This window comes from Primulina tabacum, chromosome 8 (assembly GCF_025594145.1).
Source record: "Primulina tabacum isolate GXHZ01 chromosome 8, ASM2559414v2, whole genome shotgun sequence".
In the NCBI taxonomy this organism is placed as follows: domain Eukaryota; kingdom Viridiplantae; phylum Streptophyta; class Magnoliopsida; order Lamiales; family Gesneriaceae; genus Primulina; species Primulina tabacum.
The window spans coordinates 36,315,582-36,328,215 of NC_134557.1; the positions used below are offsets into that span (position 1 = coordinate 36,315,582).

Sequence of the window (12,634 nt, forward strand, 5' to 3'; positions counted from 1 at the left end):
AGAAAATCCACTTCAGGGTATATTTTCATGCTAGCTGGTGGATCTGTATGTTGGAGAAGTGCAAAGAAGACATTGACTGCTACTTCCACTATGGAAGATGAGTTTATATCTTGTTTTGAGGCAACCTCACATGGTGTATGGTTGAAGAGTTTCATTTCAGGGCTTAGAGTTATGGATTCTATATCTAGGTCATTAAGAATATATTGTGACAATTCAGCTACTGTTTTTATGGCTAAAAATAACAAAAGTGGTAGTCAAAGCAAGCACATCGACATTAAGTATTTAGCCATACGAGAACGTGTTAAAGATAAGAAGTTACTTATCGAGCAGATTAGCACTGAATTGATGATTGCGGATCCTTTGACTAAGGGCATGCCACCATTGAAATTTAAGGATCATACAGAAAGAATGGGACTTGGTTCCTTTATGTAATTTTGTTGTAAGAACAAAGTTAATGAAACTATGATGTGATATTTTCTCATATTTGTTGTGCACACATTCATTGATTCGAGAAATATCAATAAAGTTGGACCTCGAATAAACATAAGTTTTATTCATTAAGTTATACAGTTTGAGATACATAATGCATTGTGATACATGGAAGATAATACTCGCTTCTAGAGGAACTATCGCCATGATTCATGTATTCTGTTTTCTACTATGATAAATGAGATATATGTGTCAAGTGGGAGAATGTAAGAAATATGACACATGTTAAAAGAAGTAGCGTGTACAAATAGGAATTGGCGACGGCCAAGAAAATTTAGATGCGTACACGATTCTTCTTCTGAATCTCGGCTCCCGATACACTCATCGTTAGTATGAGAAAATGCCTATAAATAGAGCGATTGAGGTCCCTAAGCATACACACCTCATAAGAAATATACATCATCTATCGAGAGGGTGGAGTGCTTAGAAGGCTTCAACCGAGAGGAAAATCATAGAAATCAAAATTTTCAATGGCCGAAGGTAACACTCGATTTAAGCTTCCGCATATTGTTTTTTCATTTCATGTATACGTAAAAACATGATTTTGTGAAAAATCTCTAACACAAAAACCCTCCTCAAGCTTGTGGCGGCTGCTCCAATATGTCTGAATGCCCTCAAAACGTCCAAAGATCCCCTCCATATCATCCACATCCTCAGAATAAGGTAAGGAATCGGCAAGGAACTTTTTCCAAAAATAGGTGGCGCTCAGGCAGTAGTCAATTACCGTTCGAGCGCCACACCTTCTGCAATATTTCTTGAGGAATGCGGCATTCGCGCTCGGGAGGTAGAACATTATCGCCCGAGCGTCGATTCTTCTGTAAGTTGGCTCTTCGGAAGGTAAATCTCGCGCCCGGGCGGTAGAAAATTACCGCCCGAGCGCCATACTTTCTGGACATCATCTTAGCTATTCACCTCTCGTGCCCGGGCGGTAATTTTCTACCGCTCGGGCGCTAGCCTTTCTGCCATTTTCTTCTTGGCTTGCGCACTTTGCTCCAGATTTGGTTTTCCCGGTCATTTTTCCTGCAAATTTGTCACACACAAGTGAGACATGATCAAATGCAAATGTTTACTCTAAAATGAACAAAATGTAAATGAAATGTATGCATGCACAATGCAAACACACACAAACTAATGCAATAAAACATGTAAAAACCACGTCTATCAACCCCCTCATACTAACATTTTTCTTGCCCTCAAGCAAAGTAGGTTACAGACTATAACTATAACATGAAACAAACACAAAGTGAACGTATTAAAATAACTAGATTGATGGCGAAGTATCAAACTGACATCTCCTGCCTCAGCGGGTTTGTGAACCACATCCAATTAGTCAAAACACAACATCCAATAATACTCCTTTTCAAAACCTCGCAAAACAATTGTATATTTCCAAGAAGTGTGGTCGTGTGTGTTGTGGATTTTTCTAGCTTATGTTTCAGACAGTTTTATTCGCAAATCATGTGGGTCGTCGTATCAACAAGTTAACGCAAGTTTCTCTTTCCTGAGTTCTGTTTCCATTTGGGACCAACCAGTAAACACAAAAAGTAGTAGAGTTTCATGGTAGAACAACAAAATGTAGGGAGTCAATAGCTATAAATGCTCAAGTGGTTCAGAAAGATTGGGAGTACGTAGATCATTTTCACTATGCCCTTGTTAGAAATTTTCTCTGACATTCCTCAACTCCTTACATCTCCATTTTTTTTAGTCTTGGGATAGAATTTCATTCCTTTTTGGCTCCCCCACACCTTGCATCCCCTTTTTTCTTTCCTTCTTTTTTTTCTAATTTTTATTTTTCAGGCGCATAGTTTTCTCATGCGTACTCCCTAGGCTTGGAATAAAGGGTATGTTTATTTATCTGGCCTAGAGACGAATTTTTAGGTCCTATGCACGATTGGGATGAAGGATATTTGAGGTATACTTTTGATTTTCTACTCGAGTTCATGTTACTGGTAGTCACTCATTTCAACAGATATTCATTCAAGTTCTACTCGCATCTTATGTTTCTCCAGTTCCCCTCACAGATTATTTTGAACTTAACTGTCATCGACACCATTATTAAAATCCACTATGTGTGCATAAAACGATTTCAATTCACTTGGGGATTCATAACGAGTGATAAGACTAAGCAACATGCAGTTCATTTATCTCACAATCATCATTGGCTACCAATTTACTAGTTTCACCATCATCTGACACTCATGCAAGACAAATACGAAAAACGACCCCCTCATACTAAAGGAGTGCAATGTCCCCATTGCACAAAAACCAAAACACAAAAATGAAAACACGAATGGAGACACAAAAATAAATGCACGAATGAAACAACAATAAGAAATAAACATAACGCAATAGACAATAAAAATGCAAAGAAGAGGAAACAGTGAACTCCCCTGATCAAGGCTCCTCCTCATCGTGCTCCTGTGGTGGCACTCCGGCGGCATCCCCCTACTGAAGATAGTCAAACTGAAACTGTAAAACTCAACAAAAGTACAAGAAAGAAAATTAAAACGAGTAGAGAGGGAAAGAAGTTAGTTCTCAATTTATAGTCGAGAGCTAGACTGCAGGTTCCCCTCAGTTCTGATTGTTTTGGAATCGAGTGACTCCAATTTGTCGTTCCCCTGTGCCACCTAAATATTTCTTCAGTCGTTGAGCATTGACTGTGAATGGCTCATTTTTTTCATCTCTCACGGTTATGTCTCCCGGGGGAAACACCTTGGTGATCATGTAAGGGCCCGTCCACCTTGACTTGAGCTTGCTAGGAAACAGGCGCAGCTTGGAGTTGTATAGCAGCACTATTTCACCTTCTTTGAATTCTCTCGACGTGATGCGCTTGTCAGGTGCTCGCTTTGTACGCTCTAAGTACACGTACTTCAGGTGTGGAGGCCGTGATTTTAGCTCACGTGTTAGCGGTTCCTCAATGCTTGACTTCTGAGGGGTCAAATCTCTTCGATCCCCCATGTCCTTCAATTTCACCCTTTCTGGATTCTTCCATTGATGGTTGGCATTATAGTATGCCACTCTTGCAGATTTTTCTTCATCAAGTTCATCCTCCTTCAATTCAGTGGTGAGCGTAGCTTCCAATGGGTCCTTCCTAGCATCCTGCACAATTTGACACACAAGTGAATCCGATGAATCAACTATAAAACAATCATTAGTGTGCTTAAGAGCGTTAAAAACATTAAAAGTGATTTCTTTCTTTCCCACTCTCAATCTCAACTTCCCTTCTTGCACTTCAATCACGGCCTTGCCGGTTGCAAGGAACGGTCTCCCTAAAATCAAAGGCATCTCCCTATCCTCTTCCATGTCAAGCACCACAAAATCTGTAGGAAATGTAAACTTTCCCACTTTCACCAATACATCTTCTTTGACTCCTCGTGGATGTTTGACGGATCCGTCAGCTAGTTGCAAGGACATCTGTGTCGGTTTAGGCTCGCCCAATCCAAGTTTCCTGAATACAGATAAAGGCATAAGATTAATGCTCGCACCAAGATCACATAAAGCTTTAGGAAAAGAAACATCACCAATCATGCAAGGGATAAAAAAACTCCTTAGATCCTTTAGCTTTGGTGGGATCTGCTTTTGTACCAATGCAGAGCAATTCTCAGTCAATTTTACCGTCATGTGATCCTCCAACTTTCTCTTATTAGCTAAGATGTCTTTCAGAAATTTAGTATAACTCGGCATTTGCATCAAGGCATCAACAAAACGAATATTGATGTGCAATTTTTTAAATACCTCAAGAAACTTACCGAATTGCACATCAAGTTTTGCTTTTTTCAATGCTGCAGGAAAAGGAGGAGGTATAATAATTTTGGATTGTGCTGTGGGTGCTGATGTAGAGTTAGAAAACTTACCTGTGTGCTTACCAACCGCTTCTTTTCCTTGATCCTCTTTTTCTTTTTCCTCTGGTTCAAGCATTTTTCCACTCCTCAATGCTATGGCTTTCACTTGCTCTTTCGAGTTAGTCTCAGTGTTGCTTGGCAAGGTGCCTGGCTCTCTACTTGCTATCATCTTCGCTAACTGCCCAATCTGATTCTCTAGCCCCTTTATCGATGCATCCTGATTCTGTAGTCTAGTCTCGGTGGCTGAAATGAACTTGGACATCATCTGCTCCAAATTGGACTTTTCTTCTCGAGGGTCATATCGATACATCGGTTGCTTACTGTACTGCTGTCCTCTTTGTGGTCGATTTTGATTGCCTTGACCACCCCATGAGAAGTTGGGGTGTTGTCTCCATCCAGGATTGTATGTAATTGAGTAAGGATCATTCCTCGGACGGTTTTGAACCCCCACTTGATTCACCGGTGCCTCCTTGTTCACATAGAAAGGACCACTGTCTTGACAGTCCTTAACATAGTGTTCTCCTCCGCATTTTTCACAAAATATCTCCTGCAGACGCATTGGTGTCCCGTTTACGTTCATGTTGTCTATTTTCCTGTTAAGTGCTTCTAATTGTGCAGTGACAGCTGAAAAATCAGTTACCTGATGTACTCCTGCATTCCTTCGCTGAGTGTTCTTCTCATATTGAGGGTGATAGCTGCTAGCAGCCATCTCCTCCAGTAACTCGTATCCTTCCTCGGCCGTTTTCCTCAACAGATTTCCACAGGCCGCAGCATCTATCATGGTACGGTTAGAGGAAATTAACCCATAGTAAAAAGTTTGGACAACTAACCTAAGAGGTAGCTCATGGTGTGGGCATCTTCGCAATAAATCTTTGTAGCGTTCCCAAGCCTCATAGAGTGACTCCTGCTCAAATTGAGAGAAGGTGGTTATGTCCGCTCGCAGCTTCATGGTTTTTGATGGAGGAAAGTATTTTAAGAGGAATGCCTTGGCCATATCTTCCCAAGTTGTGATTGAACCTACGGGCAAACAATTCAACCACGATTTAGCTTTATCACGCAAAGAGAACGGAAATAAACTTAGTCTAACAGCATCATCTGAAACTCCATTAAATTTAAAAGTATCGCAAATTTCTAAGAAGTCGGCGATGTGAGTGTTCGGATCATCCAGCGCATTCCCCCCGAATTGGACAATGTTCTGGATCATTTGAATTATGGCTGGCTTGATCTCAAACTGGTTTGCCTTGACAGTTGGTCGCACTATGCTTGGACGTGCTTCATCAAGTGACAGTTGAGCATACTCAAGCATGGGTATGCGCCTTGGCTCTTCGACCCTTAGATCTTCGTGATGCTCCTCCTCACGTTCGTTCCTGTTCATTATGTCTTTAAGCTTCTGCTGTTGTCGTCTCCTGCGTAAGGTTCTTTCAATCTTGGGATCAAATATCTCTAGTTCAGACTCCAGAGACCTTGGCATGCACAAAAGAGATACCTGCGAAGAAATCGAAGGTGCCAAACAAAGTAAAATAGAGAATGCTAAAATAAATAATTGAAAATAAAATTGTAGATTAACAGTTCCCGGCAACGGCGGCGAAAACTTGATCAAGCAAAACTTGCACTGTGAAATCCTTAATAAAAATATGGTTTTATATGCTCAAAATTAATCGCAAGTGCACGATGTCAAGTAATAGTATAATGTACGTAAGTACGGGTATCGTTCCACTGAATACTGTATTTGACAATTATTATTTTCAGTTATTAAATCTTTAGCAACGAAAAATTGGTTGATTGATTATTACTACTATGATCAAATAAACATGCAAATAAGTTTATTCAAGAATTGATTAATGGAATATAATATCTAAAATGGTTGATTAAAAATTCAATGAGAAATGAATTTGTTGGGAATGTCGGTTCACCTACCCCTCGTTAATTAATTAATTCGTTTGATAATGATTAAATGCTTCCGACAGGATTTCCTATTCAATTGAACACACTCTCTCGAGCTATGCCAAACTCATTTTACTCAATGAAGTAATTAAATGTCTTTAATTATTTATCAAGAGCGAATTGCATATCGATCTATGCAATCCCCTAGTTTTCGACCCTTAGGACTATAACTATCGGCGCGTATCCAATTTCATATATCTATGTAAATTATAGATCCACGAATTATACTACTCATTCCTATCACAAGTTATTCTCTCGAACTCACTCGCAATATAAAAACGTTGTTAAAATTAGCTACGCTCTAACAACACGATAAAACAATAGTATAATCAAGAATAAATCAGAAATCGATATGTGAATTAATTTAAATCAAAGTTCGGGGTAGGATTCCCTTAAATCCCAACAAATATGTGAAGTTAACTACTAGAATTCATAATTAAAATAAACAAAACAATGTTTGAATGATAAAAACTAGATTAGAAATACTAGGCTCGACGAAAATGCAAGGAACGACGCCCGGAAATCTTCAAATCTTCGATCCAAGCGCAAAAACCCTCCTCCTCAAGCTTGTGGCGGCTGCTCCAACATGTCTGAATGCCCTCAAAACGTCCAAAGATCCCCTCCATATCATCCACATCCTCAGAATAAGGTAAGGAATCGGAAAGGAACTTTTTCCAAAAATAGGTGGCGCTCGGGCGGTAGTCAATTACCGCTCGAGCGCCACACCTTCTGTAATATTTCTTGAGGAATGCGGCATTCGCGCCCGGGCGGTAGAAAATTACCGCCCGAGCGCCGAGTCTTCTGTAAGTTGGCTCTTCGGAAGGTAAATCTCGCGCCCGGGCGGTAGAAAATTATCGTCCGAGCGCCATACTTTCTGGACATCATCTTAGCTATTCACCTCTCGCGCCCGGGCGGTAATTTTCTACCGCTCGAGCGCCAGCCTTTCTGCCATTTTCTTCTTGGCTTGCGCACTTTGCTCCAGATTCGGTTTTCCCGGTCATTTTTCCTGCAAATTTGTCACACACAAGTGAGACATGATCAAATGCAAATGTTTACTCTAAAATGAACAAAATGTAAATGAAATATACGCATGCACAATGCGAACACACACAAACTAATGCAATAAAACATGTAAAAACCACGTCTATCATGCTTCATCTCCCCAACTCTTGGTGCTTCATTTACCATCATTAAGACAACCTTTGGCCTTTCATATGGATGGTATTGACATGTATAAATAGGGGATGTGCCTAACCTAGAAAGACACACTGACCGCTTTCTCCTCGTTACGCTTCTGGTTTTGCTGAACTGCTGCTTCTGGTTCTGCTAGACTACTGCTTCTGCGTTCTGCTGAACTTCTGGTTTTGCTGAACTGCTGCTTCTGCTCGTTAACTTCTACTTCTGCTTTCCTCCACTGATAAAGTTCAGGTACTGTTTTTGTTCGCTAGCATAGTGTTTTGTGCTGCAACTCTGCTGGTCTGCCTTTTGTATCCTGGGAAATAGTTTTCCGCTGAAACCTCGAAGCACATACCGGAGGAGGCGAATCTGTTTTAAGGAAACTGTACAAGCTACAAGCCTCTGTTTGATTTATTTAAGCATTGTAATACTATTTTGATTCGCTGTACTGATTTGCTGGTTTTATACATATCTGTTATGTACCATTCGGTATATATTGAACAACATTAATAAATCATAAATTTGTTTTGGATAAATCATCATTTCAAGCCACGTAGATTCCTGTAAATTTTTTAGCACGATGTGAAAAACCGGATCTAGATATCGTGCTATAAATATTTTTAGTTTGTCGAACGTACAAAATTAAAATAATATTAGAGACAATATGCCCAAACAAATTATGAATTTTTTTATAAAGATAATTAGCATATAAAAAAATATTGAAATGCGTTAAAGAAAATAGAAAATAGCCGATAATTTCAAGAGTAGGTTTCTTGTGAAACGGTCTCACGAATCTTTGTCTGTGAGACGGGTCAACCCTACTGATATTCACAATAAAAAACAATACTCTTAACATAAAAAGTAATATTTTTCATGGATGACTCAAATAAGAGATCCGTCTCTCAAAATACGACCCGTGAGACCGTCTCACACAAGTTTTTACGTAATTTAAAACGATGTTATATGATATATTTATATCTTTGTTTTTTATGAAATTTATATATTTTTCTTGTGTATGGATTACTTATTTCAATAATTAAGAATATAATCAATAATAAAGTAAATTGCAATATTTTAAACGTTGTTTTTTAAAATCAAAATGTCAATATGTTTCACGTTTTCGTCAAGAATTTTTTTCCTTGCTATTACGATTGTTAAGAGTTGATTTCTGATTTATAGTAAGAATATTTATTGAATGGATTTGAGCCTTGAAAATTTTGCTAATATAAGGGTATTCGGATCAATTATTCTAATCAAATTTGTATTGAAAAGATGACTAAAAACAAAGGATACCAAACTTGAGAAGATGCCCGTATAAGCTTAGTACCTTCTTGCTTTATTGATTATTTAAATATTATTAATATTCAAGTAGATCGAAGATTTAGTTGTATAACTTACTCCATTGCGAGCAGCCAATGCAACCAATGTACAAATCATGTGATTGTCAACATATTTCAAATGACCCACCGCTGTTTAGCCATAGAATGACAGACCCATACATACTAAGCATCCCCGAAAAGCAGAGTATATGAACCGATATACATATGCCAACACTCGAGCTCGTGAAACTACACGATTATAATCACACCGGAATAGGAACTGCAGGGCCAAGACTCATAGAAACGCATCCTTCTCAAGCAGCTTTAGTACCTCGTTTTGGTCATTTAATTTGGCAACGTCTATAGGAGTCTTTCCATCCAAGTTCTGAAGAGTGCTGCATAAACCAAGAAAAGTTGATGTGTTGGAAAGAAAACGTGCAAATTAAAGCTGGGGATGACGATCAGAAAAACAGGCTTACACAGCTGCACCATTGCTCAACAAAAGCTCCACGCAGTCCTTTCTCCCATAACCGGCAGCATAATGAAGAGGAGTGTTCTTATTCTTATCCAGAGCATCAACCTTAGCCCCAGCCTCTAAAAGAATTTGAGCACATTTAACCTAGAACAAAACCAAACAGCTTTTGGGTGAGAACCTAAAATAATTAGCCGAAAGTCTGTAAAACTACACAACAGGAGTAATAAAAGGCAGCATGCGAAAGAGAATAAAAAAAGGAAATCCAAGCATAGATGGTCAGTGATCGATGAAACTAAAAAGGTTAAAGGAAGGAGTAAGAGGATGATTCTTGTTAGTTTTTCGAATACCTCTCCATATCCACATGAAAAATGCAGCGCAGTCCGTCCCTCAGAATCTTCTTCATCCTTGTCAGCACCATCGGCTAAAGCCTTCTTCAATGCCTAGTTGTTGATAAACAGTCGATAAGGACAGAGAAACCATGATTATAAATGTACTTTTCAACATAATATTGCTAGGAGATACCTCTTCATCACCAACACTAGCTGCGTTATGGACAATGGATTCCTCATCATTTACCTCCTCTGCTTCGTCTTCCCCAGCAGCATCACCAGCAGATGTGGCACTTTCTCCTCCAACAGCAAATCCCATAGCCTCACCCAACTTCTGGAGAGCATCTTTATCATTCCAGTATCTAATTATAATACTTATCAGTGGGGGGGCAATCCAAGTAATGACTAGTTCCCCAATCAAAAATCGAAAGAAAAGCTCAGCTAGTGTGTAAGAGTGAGATGGATCACCAAGATATGTAACGAATATCGGTTAGGACTTAGAAGTATGGTAATGATCCACAACAGCACCATGATTTTAAAATGCATCAAAATATTCTACCAGCTATACTGTAGGCATAGGAATAAATCCTAAACAATTTTTTTAAATATAAACATATCAGTTGACCAGGGTAAAAAATTTCTAGGTTTTTATTCGAATGAATCATTTGTTTTTCTACTTCTCATAGTGTAATGACAGAACATCAGCTCAACTAGAAAACAAGAGCTGAAAAATAAACCGTAATCTTCTAACATTCAAATGTGATAAAAAAAATGTCTTTCCAATTGTAAAAACACAGAAGATACACCCATAGGCCAACAGGAACACCCACTAGTTTGCAGGATGAATTATAAATCTCCCTAAAATAATAATAATAATAAACTACTGGAAATTTCAGAATATGCAGGTAAAAGTAGTTTTAATCAGTCAAGAAAATCAAATAAGTTGAGTTACAAGGACATGTTAAAAGCATTTAGAAGCATTTAACCATATTAAAGTAAACAAAACTCAAAAAAAGATATAACCTCATCATAGCAGCAGGACCCCCAGTTTCGATCTCTTCCAATATAGGCTTCAAAGATGGATCTTCCTTCACACGGGCCATTCGTTCTTCAAGTTGTTCTTTGTTAGCTGGATTTGTCATACTCTCAAGCAGGCCAGACATGGCCGGATCCTGCAGAAAAATCAGAATGATGCAACTTTTGACTTTATATAAAACGATAGTTTGTCGGGAAATAAGGAAAAGGTAGCCCCGAATTACCTGCATCAATGAGTTTCCAAGCCTCTCAGCCATGGTCATGAATTGAGGATTTTCCATGACCTTTTGCATTGTTGACATATACTCTTGCGAATCAAAATTAGGGATGCCATCTTCAAGTGCAGCACCTTGAAAGGATTTCTGTAGCTGTTCTGCCATCTGATTGAATGAAGGATCCTTGGCTATCTGTTCGGCTAGTTCCTTGATGCTTGGGTCCTGCACATACTCAACATAAATAAGAGAACGAGAATATAAAATTATAATATTGATTTAACACTTTCATCAGAAAGCTGATTAATCCACACTACCCTAAATATATCATCGCCCCGTTAATTACTGCTACTTAATCATTAGATGCTCCAAGGTATGCATAATTATCATATGACACAAGAAACATCATATTCTTTCCTCAGTTGCCTCTCATGACATAAATTTATTTAATGGTTTTAGGTTCAATAGACAATAGAATAAGCAGTTCTTCCGGTTGTTTTAAGAGGGGAAACATTTGCCCGTGAACTAGTATTCGAAAGTTTAATTAAGTTGGAGAATAAATAATGATCCGAGTAAACAGATTAGCAGCAACAAGTTTAAAAAAAACATGGACACGTAGTTGTCCTTCATGAAGAAGAAACTAGTAGGAGCTGACACCAACATGCTACGGATTCACCATAATACTTTCTCAATCTAAGAAAAGCCATAAGTGATGAGGAAAGTATACATACATTAAGCAGTCCCGTCATGGCGGAGAAATCGAAAGGATTTGACATTTCAGGAAATGGAGCAGGGATTGAACTGGTCTGTCCAGATTGTGTTCCCCCAGAAGCTGAAGGAGCAGGAGATTTACTTTTAGGCGCATCAGACTTCTCCTCTGAAGAACAGAAACGTAGTTTTTATACACTCAGCATTCATTTTTTCTGCCTAATGGCAAAAAAATCATCCTTAAAACACAAACTCATCAACTAAATAAATTTCTGAAAGAAACGAGATCAACAAAACGCGCATAAAACACACTTTCAGCTCAGATAACATACCGTCTGCAGCAACCGGAGGTTTTTTTACTGGCTGAACACAAAAATAAAAAATCAATCAGTCAAATCAACAGCTGTAAACAAGTGAAAACTGGAATTCATACAATCAATTAGGAAAAATTGTATTAAATAAAAACTTCGAAATACCTCGAATAACCGAATCAATAGAAAAAAAAATCAGTAATTACTCCAATAAATAAACAGAAAATGGATCGAAGTCAACAACCACACTCCAGATCGAACAATCTACTTTCCAATAAAAAAAAATACTAGAACGAATCAAAGCGGGGATAAATTTAGCAAGAATACCTCAGACATGAATGCGAAATCTGATTGAGATGTGTTGGATCCTTTGCTTCGAGTGACCGGAAAGCTTTGCAGGACGCGAAACAATGGTTTGAGGTTAAAAGATGGGATAACAGAGAAAATATTAAAATAATATAACATAAAATAAAACCACGGAAATGGGCCACCTCGCCTTTACAGGGTTGATTGACCTGTTTTGATTTAAGGCCCATTATTTGTTATTTTAGTAGGCCTGATAACTATGGCCCAAACAAGGATCTACGACCCATTTTGGATATAGCAGACATATAAATAACTAACCATAAACGCATTTGATAATTAAGTTATTGATTAATATAATGAATATATAATATAATATAGTATAGATAGACATTGTATTGGTTGTAAGATGGTACGATGAATGATGATACAACAAATTGAAAGATAAAAATAACATATTTATTTTATAACTTCAAATTTTGTAAAATTTG

At 38.2% G+C, this 12,634-nt stretch overlaps 1 protein-coding gene across 1 annotated transcript; it reads right to left on the minus strand.

Annotated features, from left to right (window-relative positions):
• Nucleotides 1-8,831: 8,831 nt before the first annotated feature.
• On the minus strand, nt 8,832-12,289 carry LOC142553996 (ankyrin repeat domain-containing protein 2B-like). Its single transcript, XM_075664592.1, has 9 exons — nt 12,168-12,289; nt 11,862-11,892; nt 11,553-11,698; nt 10,834-11,046; nt 10,598-10,746; nt 9,768-9,936; nt 9,593-9,685; nt 9,250-9,389; nt 8,832-9,165 (listed from the first exon to the last, which is right to left on the minus strand). The coding sequence occupies exons 1-9, from the start codon at nt 12,174-12,176 to the stop codon at nt 9,066-9,068; spliced, it is 1,050 nt and encodes a 349-aa protein (XP_075520707.1). The 5' UTR covers nt 12,177-12,289; the 3' UTR covers nt 8,832-9,065.
• Nucleotides 12,290-12,634: the final 345 nt, after the last annotated feature.